At 33.4% G+C, this 17,309-nt stretch overlaps 1 protein-coding gene across 3 annotated transcripts in view; it reads left to right on the top strand.

The window, feature by feature from the left end:
- The window catches only part of trol (terribly reduced optic lobes), a 191,744-nt gene that overhangs the window by 63,510 nt on the left and 110,925 nt on the right, over nucleotides 1-17,309 (top strand). For all 3 annotated transcript variants that reach the window (XM_066294389.1, XM_066294397.1, XM_066294406.1), the window contains exons 2-16: nucleotides 4,168-4,330; nucleotides 5,182-5,309; nucleotides 5,370-5,393; nucleotides 5,531-5,563; nucleotides 5,680-5,712; nucleotides 5,764-5,808; nucleotides 5,869-5,907; nucleotides 6,719-6,741; nucleotides 6,808-6,956; nucleotides 7,007-7,169; nucleotides 7,814-7,983; nucleotides 8,106-8,261; nucleotides 11,466-11,681; nucleotides 12,003-12,113; nucleotides 12,975-13,085. In XM_066294389.1, the coding sequence (XP_066150486.1) occupies nucleotides 4,168-4,330; nucleotides 5,182-5,309; nucleotides 5,370-5,393; nucleotides 5,531-5,563; nucleotides 5,680-5,712; nucleotides 5,764-5,808; nucleotides 5,869-5,907; nucleotides 6,719-6,741; nucleotides 6,808-6,956; nucleotides 7,007-7,169; nucleotides 7,814-7,983; nucleotides 8,106-8,261; nucleotides 11,466-11,681; nucleotides 12,003-12,113; nucleotides 12,975-13,085 (1,564 nt within the window). The remainder of the gene's footprint in view (nucleotides 1-4,167; nucleotides 4,331-5,181; nucleotides 5,310-5,369; nucleotides 5,394-5,530; nucleotides 5,564-5,679; nucleotides 5,713-5,763; nucleotides 5,809-5,868; nucleotides 5,908-6,718; nucleotides 6,742-6,807; nucleotides 6,957-7,006; nucleotides 7,170-7,813; nucleotides 7,984-8,105; nucleotides 8,262-11,465; nucleotides 11,682-12,002; nucleotides 12,114-12,974; nucleotides 13,086-17,309) is intronic.

A 17,309-nucleotide genomic window follows, 5' to 3' on the forward strand; every position in this document is an offset into this window, starting at 1 on the left:
CAACATTTTATTAACTTAATCAGAACGAAAGTTATGTGAAAAAAATCCAAATGATAGGACCCCCTTGGAGGGCCATGCCTTAACAATGGTGTTTCATCGGATCAATGTTTATACGAATTTATTTTACTATTTTTGGCTCTTCTGTTTTTTCCAAACCCTTTGTATATGAAGACGATATAGGCCGAAAATATAAAAGTTTCGACAATGACTCACTCACTCAGGACTCACTCATATTCACCCTATAGGGGCGCTAAAGAATCCGACTTATAAACCTGCACAGGAGCTCAAAAATCAGACCACCTAACCAAAAAAATGCCTCAAAATTAACAATTTCGACAAACTTTATTAGTTGATAGAAACGAGCCTGTGCGTCTTTTGCTGCTTTTCGAGGTATCGGACCGTTTCAAAGATTTTGCTAACAAGAGGATCAAAATTGGTTTGAACGGTTGGATTGCAGATCAGCAACTATGTATGAAGAGCTTTGAGGAATTGCGGACAGGTGATGAAACTCTTCCAGAACTCAGCACGCGTAGTCAGATTTCCATAAAAATGGCCCCGCAAAAATGAATGGCGCGATTATTATCCGGGATTTCGGTGTATATACGTTTGCCCCAGAAACGTGACCACTTACTTTTGAACCTAAAGCCCTGTGCCGGTTTACATTTTTAGTTTCAGAGCGAGAATTTCATACCTCTCTTGCGGTATAAATTATTTAGTTTTATTACAAGCAATCTTATTTTTGAATGTACCCTCCGCAAGACTTATATGCATTGAACGATGAACTAGCCTAACAACTTTACAAAGACTAATGGTTCCAAACTAAGTACTCTATTAATAATAATAACAATGGCAACAAGAAAATACAAATAAATTTTAAGTGCGGCGCACCTGAAGGCTTCCATCACCCTCCGATGGGTTATTCGCGTTAGTTATCGACAGATCGAAATTGATCTGAAATCGGTTGAAAAATGCTGGCCAGATGGGCCGGAGATCGGTTTAATGACATCACATATATCGATGACGTTATTGGATCAGATTGCAAATGGGATTAGGACGTGTTTATTGGTTAACCGCGAAAAATGGTAGCTCCTTAAAATGCTTTCCGGAACAGCATATAAAAGAAGAGATGAGGGTTTCGAATATCGGCGAAAGCCCCCCTTGTTTAAAATTCGACGTTACCAGCCCAGTAAAGACCACACGTAGCTCGTTGGGTCGCTGCTAGAGTTTCTAACTAAACTCTATCTATGATGGGGATTGACTTTGATTTCCCTCGGAAAAGTTGCCCTTCGTCTTACGAAATCCTCACACTAATTGCCGGAAAGCGATGAAGACGTCAATTTTCATTTGGAGAATACAATTGGAAGAAGCTTGCCGGGAAATATATTAGAATTTGTACAAAACTCTGAGAATAGCACATATTTTTGCAGTTAAAATTTATAAGTGGGGGAACTACGTTATAAAATTTCAGGGCAAAACACTTAATTGTGTTTAAGAAGGCACTTTATAACCTTCTACTCAGAATCCAGTACGTCAATATCTGTAGCTAAAACCAGATTTTTTAAAATACAATTTTAGTTAGTGTTTTTTTCAAATTAGCATATGCTTCTGCATTCATCAAATCAAGTTTTTTCTTACTTTTAACCTATGACGAGTTCTTTGAACGTCTCTGTTTTTCCGTGATATCAAGTTATCAATTTTTGTGCATGTAGAAAATAAATATAACAAATATCGATCCAAAGCATATTAACGTAAGATATTTTTCCTCGGAGTAATATATTTTGGTTAATGCTTCATATTTTTAAATTTTTTCTGGATACATTCGTAATTTTCATTTACGTCCAGTGCACCTCTGCAATTATTTATAATTATTTAATGTAGTTTTTCGAATAAAAGAATGGAGCAATTGTACTCTATTGATTGTAAACTTTATTGGTTACATTTGATATTTGAGCCCTTATGTATCGTCTCAACAGTGTAATGTTTATAAAGGTTGAAAGATAATTTTAAGTGTGACTTTTCAATTTTCGCATTTGTGAATAATTATTACTTTCAGCAAAAAAATGTTTCAAGTAAAAATTCTTGCTGTCAACGAAGAATTTCAATCTGCAAAAAAGTTGGAGGTTCCAATAGAAAAAATACAGTTTACACCGAGAGATAAGTGAACAACATTTAAAAAAAAGTACAGCATAAAAAGTTTAATTCCCGAAATTAAAACAACTTTATTTGGACTTTTTTTTGTAGATCTTTTCGATTTTAAGATATTTGTTTATCTTTTTTTTCTATAATCACCCGATATAATTATACTATACATATATGTAACGCTGTAATATGCTTAACCATTTAGAAAACGATTCAGTTCATAACTTTTTTCACAATTTATAACTTTTTAGGCCTTTAAATACCGTTTCTTGAGCCCTCAAACATACCTCTCTTCGCCTCTGTTTTTAACCAACCAATTACAAGTTCACGATTTATACTAAATATTTAGATTAGTATCGATTTCGCCATTTAGAGATGTGGAATGTCTTTGTTCTACTTATGTTCTTTTATTGTTTTTTTATTATGTTCTTTTTCTTAACAATTGCAATAGGATGTGTTTTTTTTCAATTTCATAAAATTTGGTTTTTTGAAGCATCAAATGCGACCCATCTAAGTCACTTCTTCTATATTAATCAAAATTAAATGTAAACCTTTTATGTATTAAATGGAACCCTCACTTTTAGGCTCACATTTATGTAGCAAATCCTTGGGAGTCTTTAGATTATTAAAACCTTCAAAACTTGTTTCGCTTAAGTTTTTAAGTGTGGTTTCTTAAGTAACTAAATAGAAACTTTTTACGCCACTTCTTCTGTTAATAAAATTAAACTGATTATTACTGCTGGAAAAAAACACGGAGCACTCATATCTTAAAAATTTTAAATGGTAGACGAACGAAACAAAAAACGTATTTTGTAAAATGTTCAAAAAAACAATTTAAAAATGTTTTAATCATTGTTGCGTTGTCATTATAAGTTTTGAAAATGTGTTTAGTGTCTTTAACACACCGTCACTTCTCAGTATGACTCTGTTATTATTATCATATTAAGTTGATAATAATTATTAAACTATGTATTAATCTAGAAAACTAAAGCATCCTGCTGAAATTATTTTTGGAATTAGAAATTTTCCAAAGTATTTCTGGCCCTACTGTTTCTAAGCTTCACTTCAGGGCACAGTGCGCCACTATTTTGGATCAAATCTAACCGATCATTGTTAATCGTTTAAAATTAACTTATGATTATTTAATATTGGCAAATACAACAAAATTATTTGAAATACAATTTGCAGAAGCTGCAAAAAACAACGCTTCTAAACAGTCAGTTACCCCGGACGAGCAAATCATAATTTCTATAGTTACGAGGGAAAAATCAACCCCTCTGCCAGGTAAACACCGATTTAAAAAATCCCTCTAAGTTAACTATAACTCACAATTTGCCGGTCATCGATAGGCGGGGAAATTAGGCGTCGCGGCGTGCCGGGAAAGACGTCTCCGGCCCTTTGGCTCTTCGACGGCGTAAAACCCTTTAGGGAATGGGAGACGCGTGCCTCGACTTTTGATGACGTCTTTGTGGACGCGCTAAATCCTTTTTTTGGATCCCTAACAGAGGCGCACATTAGATAATATATATATTTTTTGATCAGTGTTTAGATAAAATATTAAAAAAAAATTCTTTGTTTATTTTTAAGAAAAACTTAAATTTTGCGGTTATATTTTCTCTTCTATCTAGCTGATACGCCACTGCTCTTAACAACCTCTCTTCTTTAAAAGGACTGTAACAAATCCCTAGGTTACCTTAAACGGTCTTTTCGATTCTCACCACCCTCTCGCGGCTAATTCTCATTTAATTAGTAAGGCCACCCGTCTCATATTTATTAGGACAAATTAGACTTCCTCATTTACATTTTAAGCTACTTTTTCCCCTTTTTTTTATTCAAAATTACCGTGTCGAGATGTTAAAGGTGGAACACGTGTTCGAGAAGCGCTTTCGCTTACATGATTGACGGGTGGCTGAGGGGTAAATTATGAAGCAACAGTTTACACTAATAATTGACTGCTAATTCCGGCTGAAAGCTATTTAACTTGATTTTGAAACATTGAGGCATTAATTGTTCTTCTATCGTTTGCAGGAGGACTCAGACTTAGTCTTCGACAACTTAGACCTACCCAATTTAAAGCACCATAGAATAGCAAGGGAAGCCTCTAGTAGTTATAACCAGGCAATATCTAGTCAACGGGAAGAGGAGGAACATTGGTTAACTCGAACTGTAAATAAGGTTAAAAGAAGTATTGGTAAGTTTTTTTTTTAGGCAAGTTTTGGGTTTGAAAGGCTTTTAATCTTCAGTATAAAAATATAAAATATTTTTGATAATTTTAAAAGTTTTTAAATGGATTTTTTTCGTAAAAACAGGGATTTGATCCTTTTTTTTTTCTTAACGACCCTGAATTTTCTAAATTGAAAAAAATTTTGATATTTTTTTATTTTCCTTAACTACCTTCAAATTGGAGCTATTCTAAATATTTAAAATCCGCTTTTCAGTGCTCAATTTTATTTGAAAATTTTGAAATTTTTTTCATAACTTTTTCGTTTTTAAAATTTTCCAACGTGAAAAATTTTTAAGATATAATAAGCTTCTAAGTAGGAATTGTCTCCTTATTTTTAGCAGCTTCAAGTCTAAAATGTTGGAATATTTTTTAAGTTTTCACGTGGGTTACCTCCTAGAAAAACCTTGATTTCTTTTGTTGTGTTTTTTCTTTATGATTTATTAATACTTTGACATTATTAGAAATGTTCTAAAGATAGATATAAATATGGTCATAATTTTTTCATTATGCTTATGGCTTTTACAACTTGTCATAAAAAGACTCTAAATTTCGAAATTTAACTTTCAAGCATAGAAATTTTGTTGATATTTTTTTGAACATACAGTCGGGTTTTCTCGCAGAAGAAAGGACAATTTGTAATTTGCTTTTTTTTTAATTTAAAAATTTAGTTTTAAATATTTCAATTATCAATTTTGTTTAAAACAATTGTGATTTTTTTTTGTTTTGGCTTATTTCAGTGCCCTAGGTGACAACCATGAATTTTTTACAATCCACTTTCCAGTGTTCCGTTTTGTTAAGAATTAATCAAATTTTTGCAGGTAGTTTATTTTCAAATGAAGAAAATGCTCACCTTCAAAAAAATCATCACCAAGAAGCCTCTATTTTCCACTACTCTGAGGACTCTCATTCAAAACTGGCCAGAAACAGTAGACAGTCCGAATATGACGTAAGTGCTTCTTGCCAAAATTTATCTTTACGCAAACTTGTATGGTTTTATCATTCATAGGAACCAGATGAAGACGACGATTATGTAAGTTTATAAAAAGAAAAACGTAAAGAATTTTGATTCGTTTAACCCAATTAACAAAATAGAGATTTTAGATTTTTATTTACTAATTTTCTTTCTGCAATATTATGCCTTTTTAACCCTACATTACTTTGGTATAGGAAGAGGATGATAAAGGAGCGGTAGTAGTGGACGTAAGTCATCTCGTTGTTGTTGCGTAACGTCATGTTGTAACTGTCGTGTTTATACAAAATTTTATTAAAGATCAGTTTAATAAACAAGAAATTTGATAATCGGTTTTATTCTTTAGGGCCAAGAAGAGGACGATACCAATACTTTAGATGTAAGTTAGAAAATACATGCATTTCAATATCTCAAATCGCTAAAATTGTAGGGTCAGTTTGAGGATAACGATGATGAATCCGTTTTCAATGTCGATGTAAGATGTTAATAACAATTTTAAAAAAATGAAAATTCATTTAAATTTCTTATTTATTAGAATGCCAATGTATTTGAGAAGTTCCAATTGGGTAGCGAAGTAAGTTACATTAGTGTTGAATTAATATTTTGGTGGTTAAATCATTTCAAGATTCATCGTGTTATACATGTGCACCCAGCGTATAAGCACCAAATCCAATTCTTTTTCCATTAATTTCATGGGTTAAATTATTGTGAATGGAGAAAAATTGCGACATGTTTGTATATGTTGTTTATCACCCTTGTTCTTGTCGTTAAAATAATCTCAAGTAGCATGAATTTTTATCTTCTAACAATGCGCATGGTCAATTTAATTATAATCCAAAACGTGGGTTGTTTCATCATTGCATTTATTAATGTTGGTGGTATTTATTATGTGTTTGCATTTCAGGGTATTGAGTTATGATTTATGAAAATTCGAATTTGAATGCTTTATTGAACAAAAATTGCCGCCCATTCGATCAAATACTACAAATGGTGAATGTGAACGAAATTTAAAAAAACACAATGTCGTGTTCTTGTTTTATGTAAGAACCTGATATTTTTTTAAATTTACTCAAATTTATTGTCTTCTTAAATTTTGAATTTTTTTTTATTTCTACATGTGTTTCTAAGTGCCTAATTCTTTAGAATTTTTAGCATTAATTAGAAACTGTCAAATTCCACGTCGAGTGTAATATTGCCAAATCTACGAAGCTGTTCTCAATATTCAGAAAGTTTCATAATATTTATTATAGTTTTTTATAACATACCATACGTGAATAGCATCCGAAAAATCAAATCTACCTCAATATCTCTGTCATTCATCCTCATTTCAGATTCTACCCCTTACATGCATGTCCTAAAAAACTCATCCAATTCTTATTTTCTAGGACCGAGCGATAGAGGGTCCCGGGTAAGTAATTTTGTTAGGCCCTTTTCTTAATAGTAAAAACCTTGAGCAATGCCCTTCTGAATTCAGCGTCGATGACGAGGAAGATGACAACGACGATGAATTTGGGTCAGGAAAAGACGGAGGTTCCGGGGAAATCGCGACCAGTGCGATCCCAGTGGAACCTCCAGAGAGTCCAGAAATTTCTTCACCATCATATTCAGTACCTCCTCATCCTGGTAATTATTTTTAAAATAACATATTCTTTAATATATAAACTTTGTTTTAGTGTACTACAGGTTTTTGGTGACAGTGGCGGAATTCTATCAGAGTGAATTTGAAGACAGGGACAGCGCGGTTTTCCAGGAGTTAGCTAGAAAGGTGGAAACGGGGGTTCGTGAGCTGTTTGATTCCAAACCGGGAGATCAACAGCCTACAGTTATCAGCATAGAGTAAGTAGAAGTTTTTTCGTTTTAATTGAAAATAGTGAGGGATTATTAGGTATTTATTTTATCTGGCATATTGAATTGGGTTTGACTTTAATTTTCTTAGTGAATATTTCTTTAATACAAATAGATTTCAGTCTAAGTTTCAATGTAATTAATCCCGTTCGATTTCATGATTCAATTGAAATTGAAGTCGGATCTGGTTTCAACTCCATCAAGTCCATAAATGGAAATTAGTACGAAAACATGAAAAAGTTCAAAGTGAAATGCATAGGTGACGATGAGCAATTTTTGGCGCCTGTAGACCATTAACGAAAAATAGAACTAAACTAATGCATTTCTCTATTTCTTTATTTAGTGAGAAAGAAGTAGAGTAGTATCATAGTTCGTGTCGACTTTAGTAATAATATTTTCAAATTATAGTTAAATGCCTTAGGAATTTTGATAAAGCCTGCGTTTGATTACGTATTCTTCAATTGAGTCATGTATTATTTTGCATTCACCATAACTTCAAGAATTAAGTAATTCACAGATTTTTAAAAATTTCTTCTTTTACACAATACCAAATATTTAATACTCTGTGTGAAAAACATATAACATTTTTATTTATTATAAAATGACACAGAAATTCCTAATTTTTCACTTTGTAGGAAGGACAAATCGGACAATTTCAAAGTAGGTGTAACCGTTGATTTGAAGTCCATTGGATGGTACGACAGTGAATCTATTGAAAACTTCCTTTACCAACACGTCCGGGACAAGCGTCGCATTGGAGATACCATTGTCACACCTGATAACTTCAAGTTCAGACCATTTGAAGGTATAATATATACATCACACCCAACGAAAACGTTTTATTTTTTATTTTTTGTATATCCATCATATTTTCCTGGTTATTTTTGTTTTTAATTTTTTTTTTATTTTAATTTCCTCACCCTTTAGAGTGCGAAGAACATGAGCTAACATGCAATAGTAAACAGTGCGTTGATAGGAGAGCTCGTTGCAATGGAATAAGGGAGTGTAATGATAATTCTGATGAAATAGGGTGTCCCCCAATCACCACTACCACTACTACCACTGCCGCTACACCCCGTGGAGGTATGCGTCAATTTGAGATTAAAATAAATGATTTGTGCTTACCAGCTCTTTGGCCATACAAATTTAATCTGATTTACGATACATTTTTCTTAATTAAAATTGTTATTGTGTTTTGCAACAATGGAGCATAAAATTTAATGGCCGGTTGAAAAAGGAATATGATTTAGTCTTGATCAAGGATTTGAATTACGCAAAGTGACGTATTCCCTCAATTGGAACCAATGTGAATTTATTTTAACGACTGCTTTATCTCCTTCATAAAACTGTCTTTCGTGTTAAATGATTTAATGTACTTATGTAAATTCATCAGTGTTGCAAGTTTAAAATTACCAGGAGAGAGGTACCTATCTATATCAATGGTTCGTAAAGCAGGAAAGCATTTAAAGAATGCCCAAAAAATAAATAAACAAATGAACTCAATTTTGCAACTCCCCTCTATCCTCCACCTGTACTATAATACATATAAAACGTAATTCTGTAATGATCGATGACTGTTTTGAAATCTTAGGATTGTCCTAAATTTAGTAACTTTTGTTTCATGTAACCGACTTTGTTAGTTGTAGAAGGCAATAATAATGTTTTAAGGCAGGTGGACTATCCTGATCTAGATTTTCCTCTTCTTAAGTAATTGACAGATGGATCAGGTTGGTTCTAAAAGATCAACTACAGTAATAAAAATGCTCTTTAACCATGCAAAAATGAAAATAAAACTGATAACGAAATTTAAATTTTGTTATCAGGACAGTTCTTAAGAATTTTTTGCCTTGGGACAAATTTTTAGAATGGAATTTCATTCTATGAGAACTCCGGGAATTCCTAAATATCTACGGAATGTTTCCAAAAATAAAATTGTTTGAATAAATTCTCTTTAAGAACCTTTTTTAGAGACTCATTTAAAATCAATATATGAATGAAATAAAAAAATTCCCTTATAAGAACTTATAAGGAAGTTTCAGTCATTTTCACGTTGAATTATTTGTAATAAAGCATTTCTAGTTAAAAGAAGAGATTTTAAAAATCGAAACATTTCCAGGGAAGTTTCTTAAAAATGAAACAACGTGAGAAATCTCGAAGGGTCTCTGAGAACTTTTTTTTTTGGAAAAGATTTTGAGGAATTCACTCAGAAACTACATTTATTCTTTCCAAATATTGAAGCTATGGGAAATTCGGGAGATTTTTGTCTTCTAAAGAATTTGTGATATCAACTCTGAGAAAAAAAAAGTTTTAAAGAGAAGTAGTAGTAATATTAATGTGGGAAGCTTTTTGCTCCATGTGGGCCTACTTCTCCTTTGCAAAATGCTGTCGTCTCATTCAAGACTTAAACCCTGCACCTAAGACATATCCACCCGTTGCACACTCTTAGGAACTCGTATGATTATTTGACTCCCAAACTACCGTGTTGGCAAAATGGGCTGTCTTTCATTCCCAGGAGTGACGTATGTCTATTTAAGCTGCAGCGACTTTTGCAAAGTCTCACTAAGTTTTTAATGCTTTGCCCAGTCTTCCTTGGCATGTGCCATGGTGCCTTGGATGTGTCCAAGTTAAGTAAGATATTCTTAGATTAACTAAATTTTGCTGACTATATTCAGCCTATCTTTATTGTTATCCATGCCCATGTCTTCAGCGCATGGGGGTTATATCTTTTGTTAACCCATTTCCACATGATTTAAGTACGTTCAGGCATGATTGGGAACGCTGATTAACTTATCGGCCCATTCATTTTTTTTAAGATCCAGCCTAGGACAGCTCTTTTTGGTTCTGTTAGTTTCTGCAGAGCGTTCCTGCATTCCTGGATGAGCTCTGAAGTTATTCTGTTTCCGTAGATAGCTGACAGGGCCGTTGAACTGTCGGATTACGAGAATGGTCCTAGAAATACCCAATCTAACACTTGAAAAAAATATTGAAAATATTACATAATTTCTCAACATAGTCTCCTTTGAAATTCACACATTTTTACCAGTGATGTGCTGTGGGATCCATATCTTGTTTATAGTAAGAAACTTCAAATGTTTCAAAATACGTATCAACTTCGAAGTCCATTTCCTCATCGGTGAATCTCTTTTCACCGAGCCATTTTTACAAATTTGGAAATAAAACATAATCTACTGGAGCTAAATCTGGAGGATTGGGTGGGCGAGGAAAAGTTCGAATACTATTTTCAAAGATGTGTTCTACCCCCTCCTCTCTCCCTCCCTCTTCCCCCTTCTTTACTGTTTACTTCATATTGGATTTCTTCTCGTGTGGCCACTTCAACTATAGCGAAAAGCGATACGATTGGTTAGCATCTTTATAACGCTTTGTGCTACTTTGAGTTTGTTCCGCAGAATCTTACAGAAGCTGGCATATACCTCAGTAATTATCTCACCAAGATATCATATAACGCTGTGAATTCTACACTGCAGAGATAAGAATCGCACAGACACAGGATAAGGTTTCAGATAATTAGACTTCCTAAGATTTTCTTTAAAAAATCCCCCAAAAATTGTTTCTTTGACGGTTTCAAAGATTTTTGAAATACTCCTAAGGTTTTTCTCTTCAAATATAGATGAGTTACGGACATTCTAGAGATGAAGGCAAATGTAGCTTATGACTGTCCCCGAAATCACTTTATTAACTAAAAATTTCGTCGAATATAATTAAATTTTAAGACATTACTGAACCTCTAGCAATATTAGCAATATTAAAATGCATAACTCTCCAAAACTTTATAGAGAGTTGGAAAATTTATGAAAATCCCCAGCATCTTTAAAAAAATTATTTATGTTGTGTGTGCGCCTTTATGTGTTGTACTTATGAATAAAATAATAATGATAATCGTTAAGATTTTTCCAAAACTTTTAGGGAATTAAATACGAATACATACAGTACGTATCGAACTTGAATAAAATTGAAGTTCCCTGTTCAGTTATTTTGAGTTTAACAAACTTTTTCAGTACGTATTTGCAACTGTTGAAATTTCCGATTTTCAATCCAGAATCAGATTTTGTATCGTTCAGAAGACAGAAAATAAAGACCGCCTTTAAAATTACATGATAACTCATAATCTTGAGTTTATTTAATTATTTATTTGTATTGGACGTATTGCATAACAAAATAAAAATACCCCTAACCTGATCACATTAATCAAAGAACAAATATTTCCAATTAACTTTAACGCAAACAAATCAAACCCTCTCTCACCCCTACACCCATAAACCACTATAGAATTCGAAGCAACCACTACCTCCTCCATTTTGTCATCGACCACAACCACCACCGAAATCCCCGATATCGGCAGTGGGGATGGAGAATTTGTGCCTAGAGTTGATGATGTTGAGAGTTGCGCAGATGGCGTGGGAACTTACTATGGAGATCAAAAATGCGACGGAACTGAGCAATGTCCCGATGGCTCAGATGAAGAAAACTGTATGGAGGAAGATAGTAGGTGGTCTTTATGGTGGATGATGTTGGATTGTCTACTAAAACTATTGTTGTGGTGTTGGGGCTGATGTCACTCCTGTTTCGACTACTAACTGAGATTTGTTTTGGCTTCTGCTATTACCGAAAAAGGGTCTGGTCATTGTTTTGTTCATCAAATTGCCATTAAAATCATTGCCAGCCAACTAAATCTACGAGGCTTCGCTGTATTATATAGTTCATGTCTAATGCAACCTTAAAAACCATTCTCTCCTACATTTGATTAACAGTTTATGTATTCTTTTTTATCCTTTATTGTTTCCTTACGAATTCTATCTTCTTTAGAATGTGCTCAAGGCGAATTTAGCTGTGATTTGACCCGGTGCCTTCCACTCAGCAGCAGATGCGATGGTCTGGACGATTGCACAGATAAAACTGATGAACAAGAGTGTGAAAGTAAGTGTGTATCTATTTTTTCTTTTGAATTTCATGAGAGAAGGAAACAATGGGGAGACAAAAACTTTTGTGTCCAAAGCAAATTATATTGACGTACAATACAGGCCGTTTCAGAACTATGGAGTCAAACTGCCCAAGGACTTGAATGTATATTTCAATTTTGTGTTGAGACAATATTGAATCGACAGAGGTGGTGTACTTTCCTGGTCCTGTAGGTCACCCGAACTAACATCTTTAGATTTCTCTCTGTGGAGGTATGCGAAATCTCCGGTTTATGAAACGCCAGTGAAAACAAAACAAGATCTGAATAGTCTAATCAAATCGGAATTTAAAGTCGTTCAAAACGATTACAAAATGTTTAATCAAGTCCACAGAAACCATGTACATTGTTTAAACAGGGGCACTGAAGTTCAAGAACGACACTTTGAAAAATTACTGTAGTGTTATTTTGTATATGGAAATTAAAATGGAACGTACTAAAACAAGATAAAACACATTTTTGTATATAACTGTTTCAAAGCATCATAACATTGTAACGCCTTAGGGAGACATTTGCAACACACGAGTTCTTATATTCAGATGTCTTCTATTATTGCACTGAACAATTCCTAGAAGTTTGGTCCCATAGTTCTAAAACACCCAGTGTAAATGAATCTATAAACTTAGATCGAGTTGATTTTGGTAAAGAAACTTATATTTGCATTAACTTTACATAAAAAGGGCGATCTTGTTAATGAGTTTATACTCACAAAGGTCAGAAATTAATTCCTACAACTTTCATGAGGACCAGTAAATTGTTCTTCTATTTTCAACAGTTTGAATATATGGAATTTATTATCCTGGATACATTTTTTTCTACAGTGTGTACAGGAAATGCCTTCCATTGCGATAACACTAAATGCATCCTAAAAGACCGACTTTGCGACAATTTTCCGGATTGCAAGGATGGTTCAGATGAAGGAGATTGCTTAGGTAAGCTCTACTATTAATCAAAATATGTCTTGATTCATTCACTAACTCAACCAATCCTAGTCAGGACAAAGCTTTATATGTCCATATATGAGACCCAGGCCAAACATTTTTTTCAATTTATCGTTGATTTCAATATTCAACCCTTCTTCGAAAGTGTTTTAGTGAATTTCGAAGTGGTACTTCAAATTTCTAATAAAAACTTCAGTTTGTCCAGAGTCTCTTTTCTAAATTCCCTCGACTTGGCCCTTTTGAAAGTCGGTTAATTGTCCCTATTTGCTCCCTCTATCGGCACTTCTGCCATTCTCCACAAAGGATAATGCAGGGAGTTGTAGGAAGTATTGATTTTCTAGTCTTGATTATCGGGTTTTTTGTTGAAGCGTTGATAGAGGGGGTGACAGAGGCAAGTTGAGTTTTAAGGGTTTCAGTGCCATCTGTTTTAGAGAAAAGTTATTAATAATACTTTAAAGATTCAGAAATATCAAATGATGGGTTCTATTTCAGTGTATTAATGTATTAATACATAATAAATTAAAAACATTTCTGATCTAATCGAAATTGCAAATATCGAACAGAGTAATGGCCAAACCCTGTGAGTTCATTCGTTGTATAATTATTAAACAGAAAAGGTGTCAATTGAGCTAATAGACGAGTAAGAATTAAAAAAAAAAACATCAACGGGATATTTCGTGAAGCTTTCTACAAGAAGAATAGATTATTACACTCTTGAACCTGAAACCATATAGATATCCTTATACAGTTCAAGACAGACGAACTCCATACCTGCAACGAACAACATCCGATGATCTTAGAAAATTTTGTTTTTCCATATACCGAATTCACACTTAAACAAAGGAATTTGATCGGATTAAGGAGAGGGATAGGGAGGATAAGCGAAGAAGTACGAATTTGGACATCAAAGTGAAACAGAAAAAAGCAGCATCAGTAGATAAATTGAATGAAATGGTTGAAGCACTTGAGGGTCGTTTATCTTGGAGCTCCGCCCCCAATCAACGAGCCCCCACTGCGAATGTAATACTACGGCAGAAACTTAATCATACTTTGTTCAGATTACTATGACAAATATCCGGAATGTTTTCGGTATATACGATGCATTCTGCGCGGCATAATCAAATTTGCACTGCTGAAATATGCTTTTGTAAGGTCCGGTTCGGAGTGCTGTTTGATATGGGGGTTGTTTGGGGGATGCCTTTTGACACCTGTAGCTTATGCTGGTTTTTCGGTCGAGCACGTATAAAGCAGGAAATCCGATAAGCGTTATTCTACCTAACCGAATTTAGATATAATTAAAATAATCCATTTTTAGTTTCCACCATCGTAATATTGTATATATAAAGAGTATTGATTTTTCTGTAATTTCACGAGTTGCAGGGCAAACGATGGTAAATAGAGAAACAGCTGAATTTTTGACTTTAGACCATTGGTTGAAAGAGAATTGGGCCATCTTCATTTAACTTGGATATATAGGAGATTTTTAAAAAGTCGCCTTTTTGGATTATTTGTTGGATTTCTACTGTTAAGTAAGTCAACTAAGAACTGAAAACGGTCCCTTATAAAGTTTTTCTATCGAATTCACACATGATACATTTTTTTGTAATTTTGTCAATGGGGCATCTTATTTATTTTTACTTCATTAAAAATTATTTATTTTTCTTTGTACATTACCTTACTTAAAAAATATTTTTTGTGTACATTGGAAAAAAATATGTACGAGCCGTAACAACAATATGTTCGGACAAACATATTTTTGATATTAAAGTGCCTATAATTTCCGACAAAAACAAAATTAAAAGTTTTAATTAATAAGGGGTAATCTCGAAAAACATTTATTTCGATTTAACTATCTAATTAAAGGTTTAACAAAAAACCATTGAAAATATTAACAATAGAATTGAACGTGAGCAAAAATGGTTGGCAACTAAATATTTGGATAACGGGAAAAAATATTGGATTGATAAGGTGTTACATTGCCTTTTGCCTTAATTACTGCCTTTATTCTAGCCGGCATAAAATTTACTAAGTTTTGGCATGCATCTTACTGGAACAGAGTCCCAAATTTCTGCGATTTTTCTCTTTAAATCCTCTGCTATTCGTTGAGGATAGGCCTTTAAAATTTGTTTCATTTTGTGCCACAAAAATTCTATGACATTCAAGTCAGGACTGCTTGACGGCCAAGAAAACACATTTAAATTGTTGTTCCCGAACTAACTTTTTGTTGATTTAGCCGTATGGCACGCCGAACCATCTTGCTGAAAGATAAAATCTCGATTCGGAAATTGGTCTGCTATGGTAGGAAGGAGATTATTTTGAAGAATCTCCTGATCGTCGCTGACGATGCCATCTACTATTTGATATCTTTTCCCAACCTTTGCTGACATGCAGCCCCATATCATAATGCGCTGTGAAGATGCCATTATTCTTTTTATACAGCCCTTGTGGAACCATTATTTTTTCGATGTAATGATCCTTTTCCGAAAATCACCAATACACACATCAAAACAGGACTCATCGCTAAAAATGACTTCCGACCAGTTTTCTATAGTCCAATTCACTTTTGTTTTAGGCCAAGTAAGTCTTGCTCTTTTTTGTTTTTTAGTAATTAATGGTTTCTCTTTTTCCTAAAATACTATGCTGTTTCAGCTCTTAAGGTATTCCTTCGATCATTTTTACAAACTCTTTAATTGTTCTTTGGTCTGTATTTGTTACAAGTCGTGGTCTGCCGGTATCTTTAATTCTGATGCTACCGGTTTTTCGATAGTGCTTTAAGATATCACTAACAGTAGATTTTGATAAATCCAATTCATTGACAATTTGGATAACTCTTGTTTCCGTATAATATTTCTTTATTATAAGTTGTCTTAATTGGGCATTAATAGCTTTTCCGCGACCCATTTGTAGGGTAACGGACACTGGTAACTGACAATGACGTTAACAAAGCATAGCAATTGTTCTTTCGATGAGTATCTAGTAACTAGTACATAAATAAATAAAATTCCGAACATTTATTTGTCAACCAATTTTTGTCACGTTCAATTCTATTGTTAATATTTTCAATAGTTTTTTGTTAAATCTTTAAATGGATAGTTAAATCTAAATAAATGTTTTCCGAGAGTACCCTTTATTAATTAAAATTTTTTAATTTTGTTTTTGTCGGAAATCAAGAATATATTTGTCCTAACATGTGGTCGTTAGGGCTTGTATAAAAAGTTTTCATGACAAGAACAATAAAACTTTTTTTACACTATTTTTTTTATGCACCATTTTTTTAATGCATAAAAACAATTTTTTTGTTGCTTAGCTATGTCAGTTTTAAAGATTTTTTTATAAATCTTAAGAAGGTATAGAATCATTATAAAGTAACTTTCAATGTGTTTATTTGAAAAAACGTGCTCTTTTGGTATTTAATCTTAATTCTATAAATGAAAAATTATTAATAAATATTATTTAATGATATAAAAATACATAGGATGTCAAAATTTTGAATGTACATCTGGATTTCACGTATAATCTCTACTAGGAACTGTTTTCAGATTCTCCTTAACTTAATTAATAGTCAAAATGGGGCGAAGAATCGAAAATCATCAATTTAAATAAATCTTCCGTATATCTGAAAGAATTGAAGATGGCTCTATTCTCTTTGGTCCAATCGACTATGTTCAAAAATGAAGCTTTTAACACCTTTCTTCCTTCCTTATGTCAATTACTGTATGGCCTGTATCGTTTAAATCTAACGAAAGATGAACACTCTGTACGCGTGCTTCATGGGAAAAAGAAATGCGTTTCTCCTTCTATTGTATAAGGGCCAAGTGGAGGCAAAAACCAGTTTAAATGCCTGAAAGCAGGGCATAAAAATAGCAACAATGGAGCGGACTTCCTGGCCGAAAGTGTCTTATTGTTTTGTTCTGCAGACTGGACAAATCTTTGTTATTTATTCTGGGTGCCTTTGTTACTGCTCGGATCAATCATTTTGTGTAAGCAAGCAAAAGAATGTCTAAACCAGTATCTTCTTCCTCCAAACCTTTTTTGGATATTTTGAAACTAAAAATTAGAAAGATGGTGTAAGCTGTAAGTGTCTCTATGTCTGTCTTAATTTATTTTGAGGCCACGGAGCCTCAAACAGGAAACTTTCATTTGCGAAAATGAGTGAAAAACGTCAATTTCCTCTCCTCGTGTATCCCCACTTGCAAAGTCGACTATTATAAATGA

This window comes from Euwallacea fornicatus, chromosome 2, assembly GCF_040115645.1.
Source record: "Euwallacea fornicatus isolate EFF26 chromosome 2, ASM4011564v1, whole genome shotgun sequence".
Classification (NCBI taxonomy): Eukaryota; Metazoa; Arthropoda; class Insecta; order Coleoptera; family Curculionidae; genus Euwallacea; species Euwallacea fornicatus.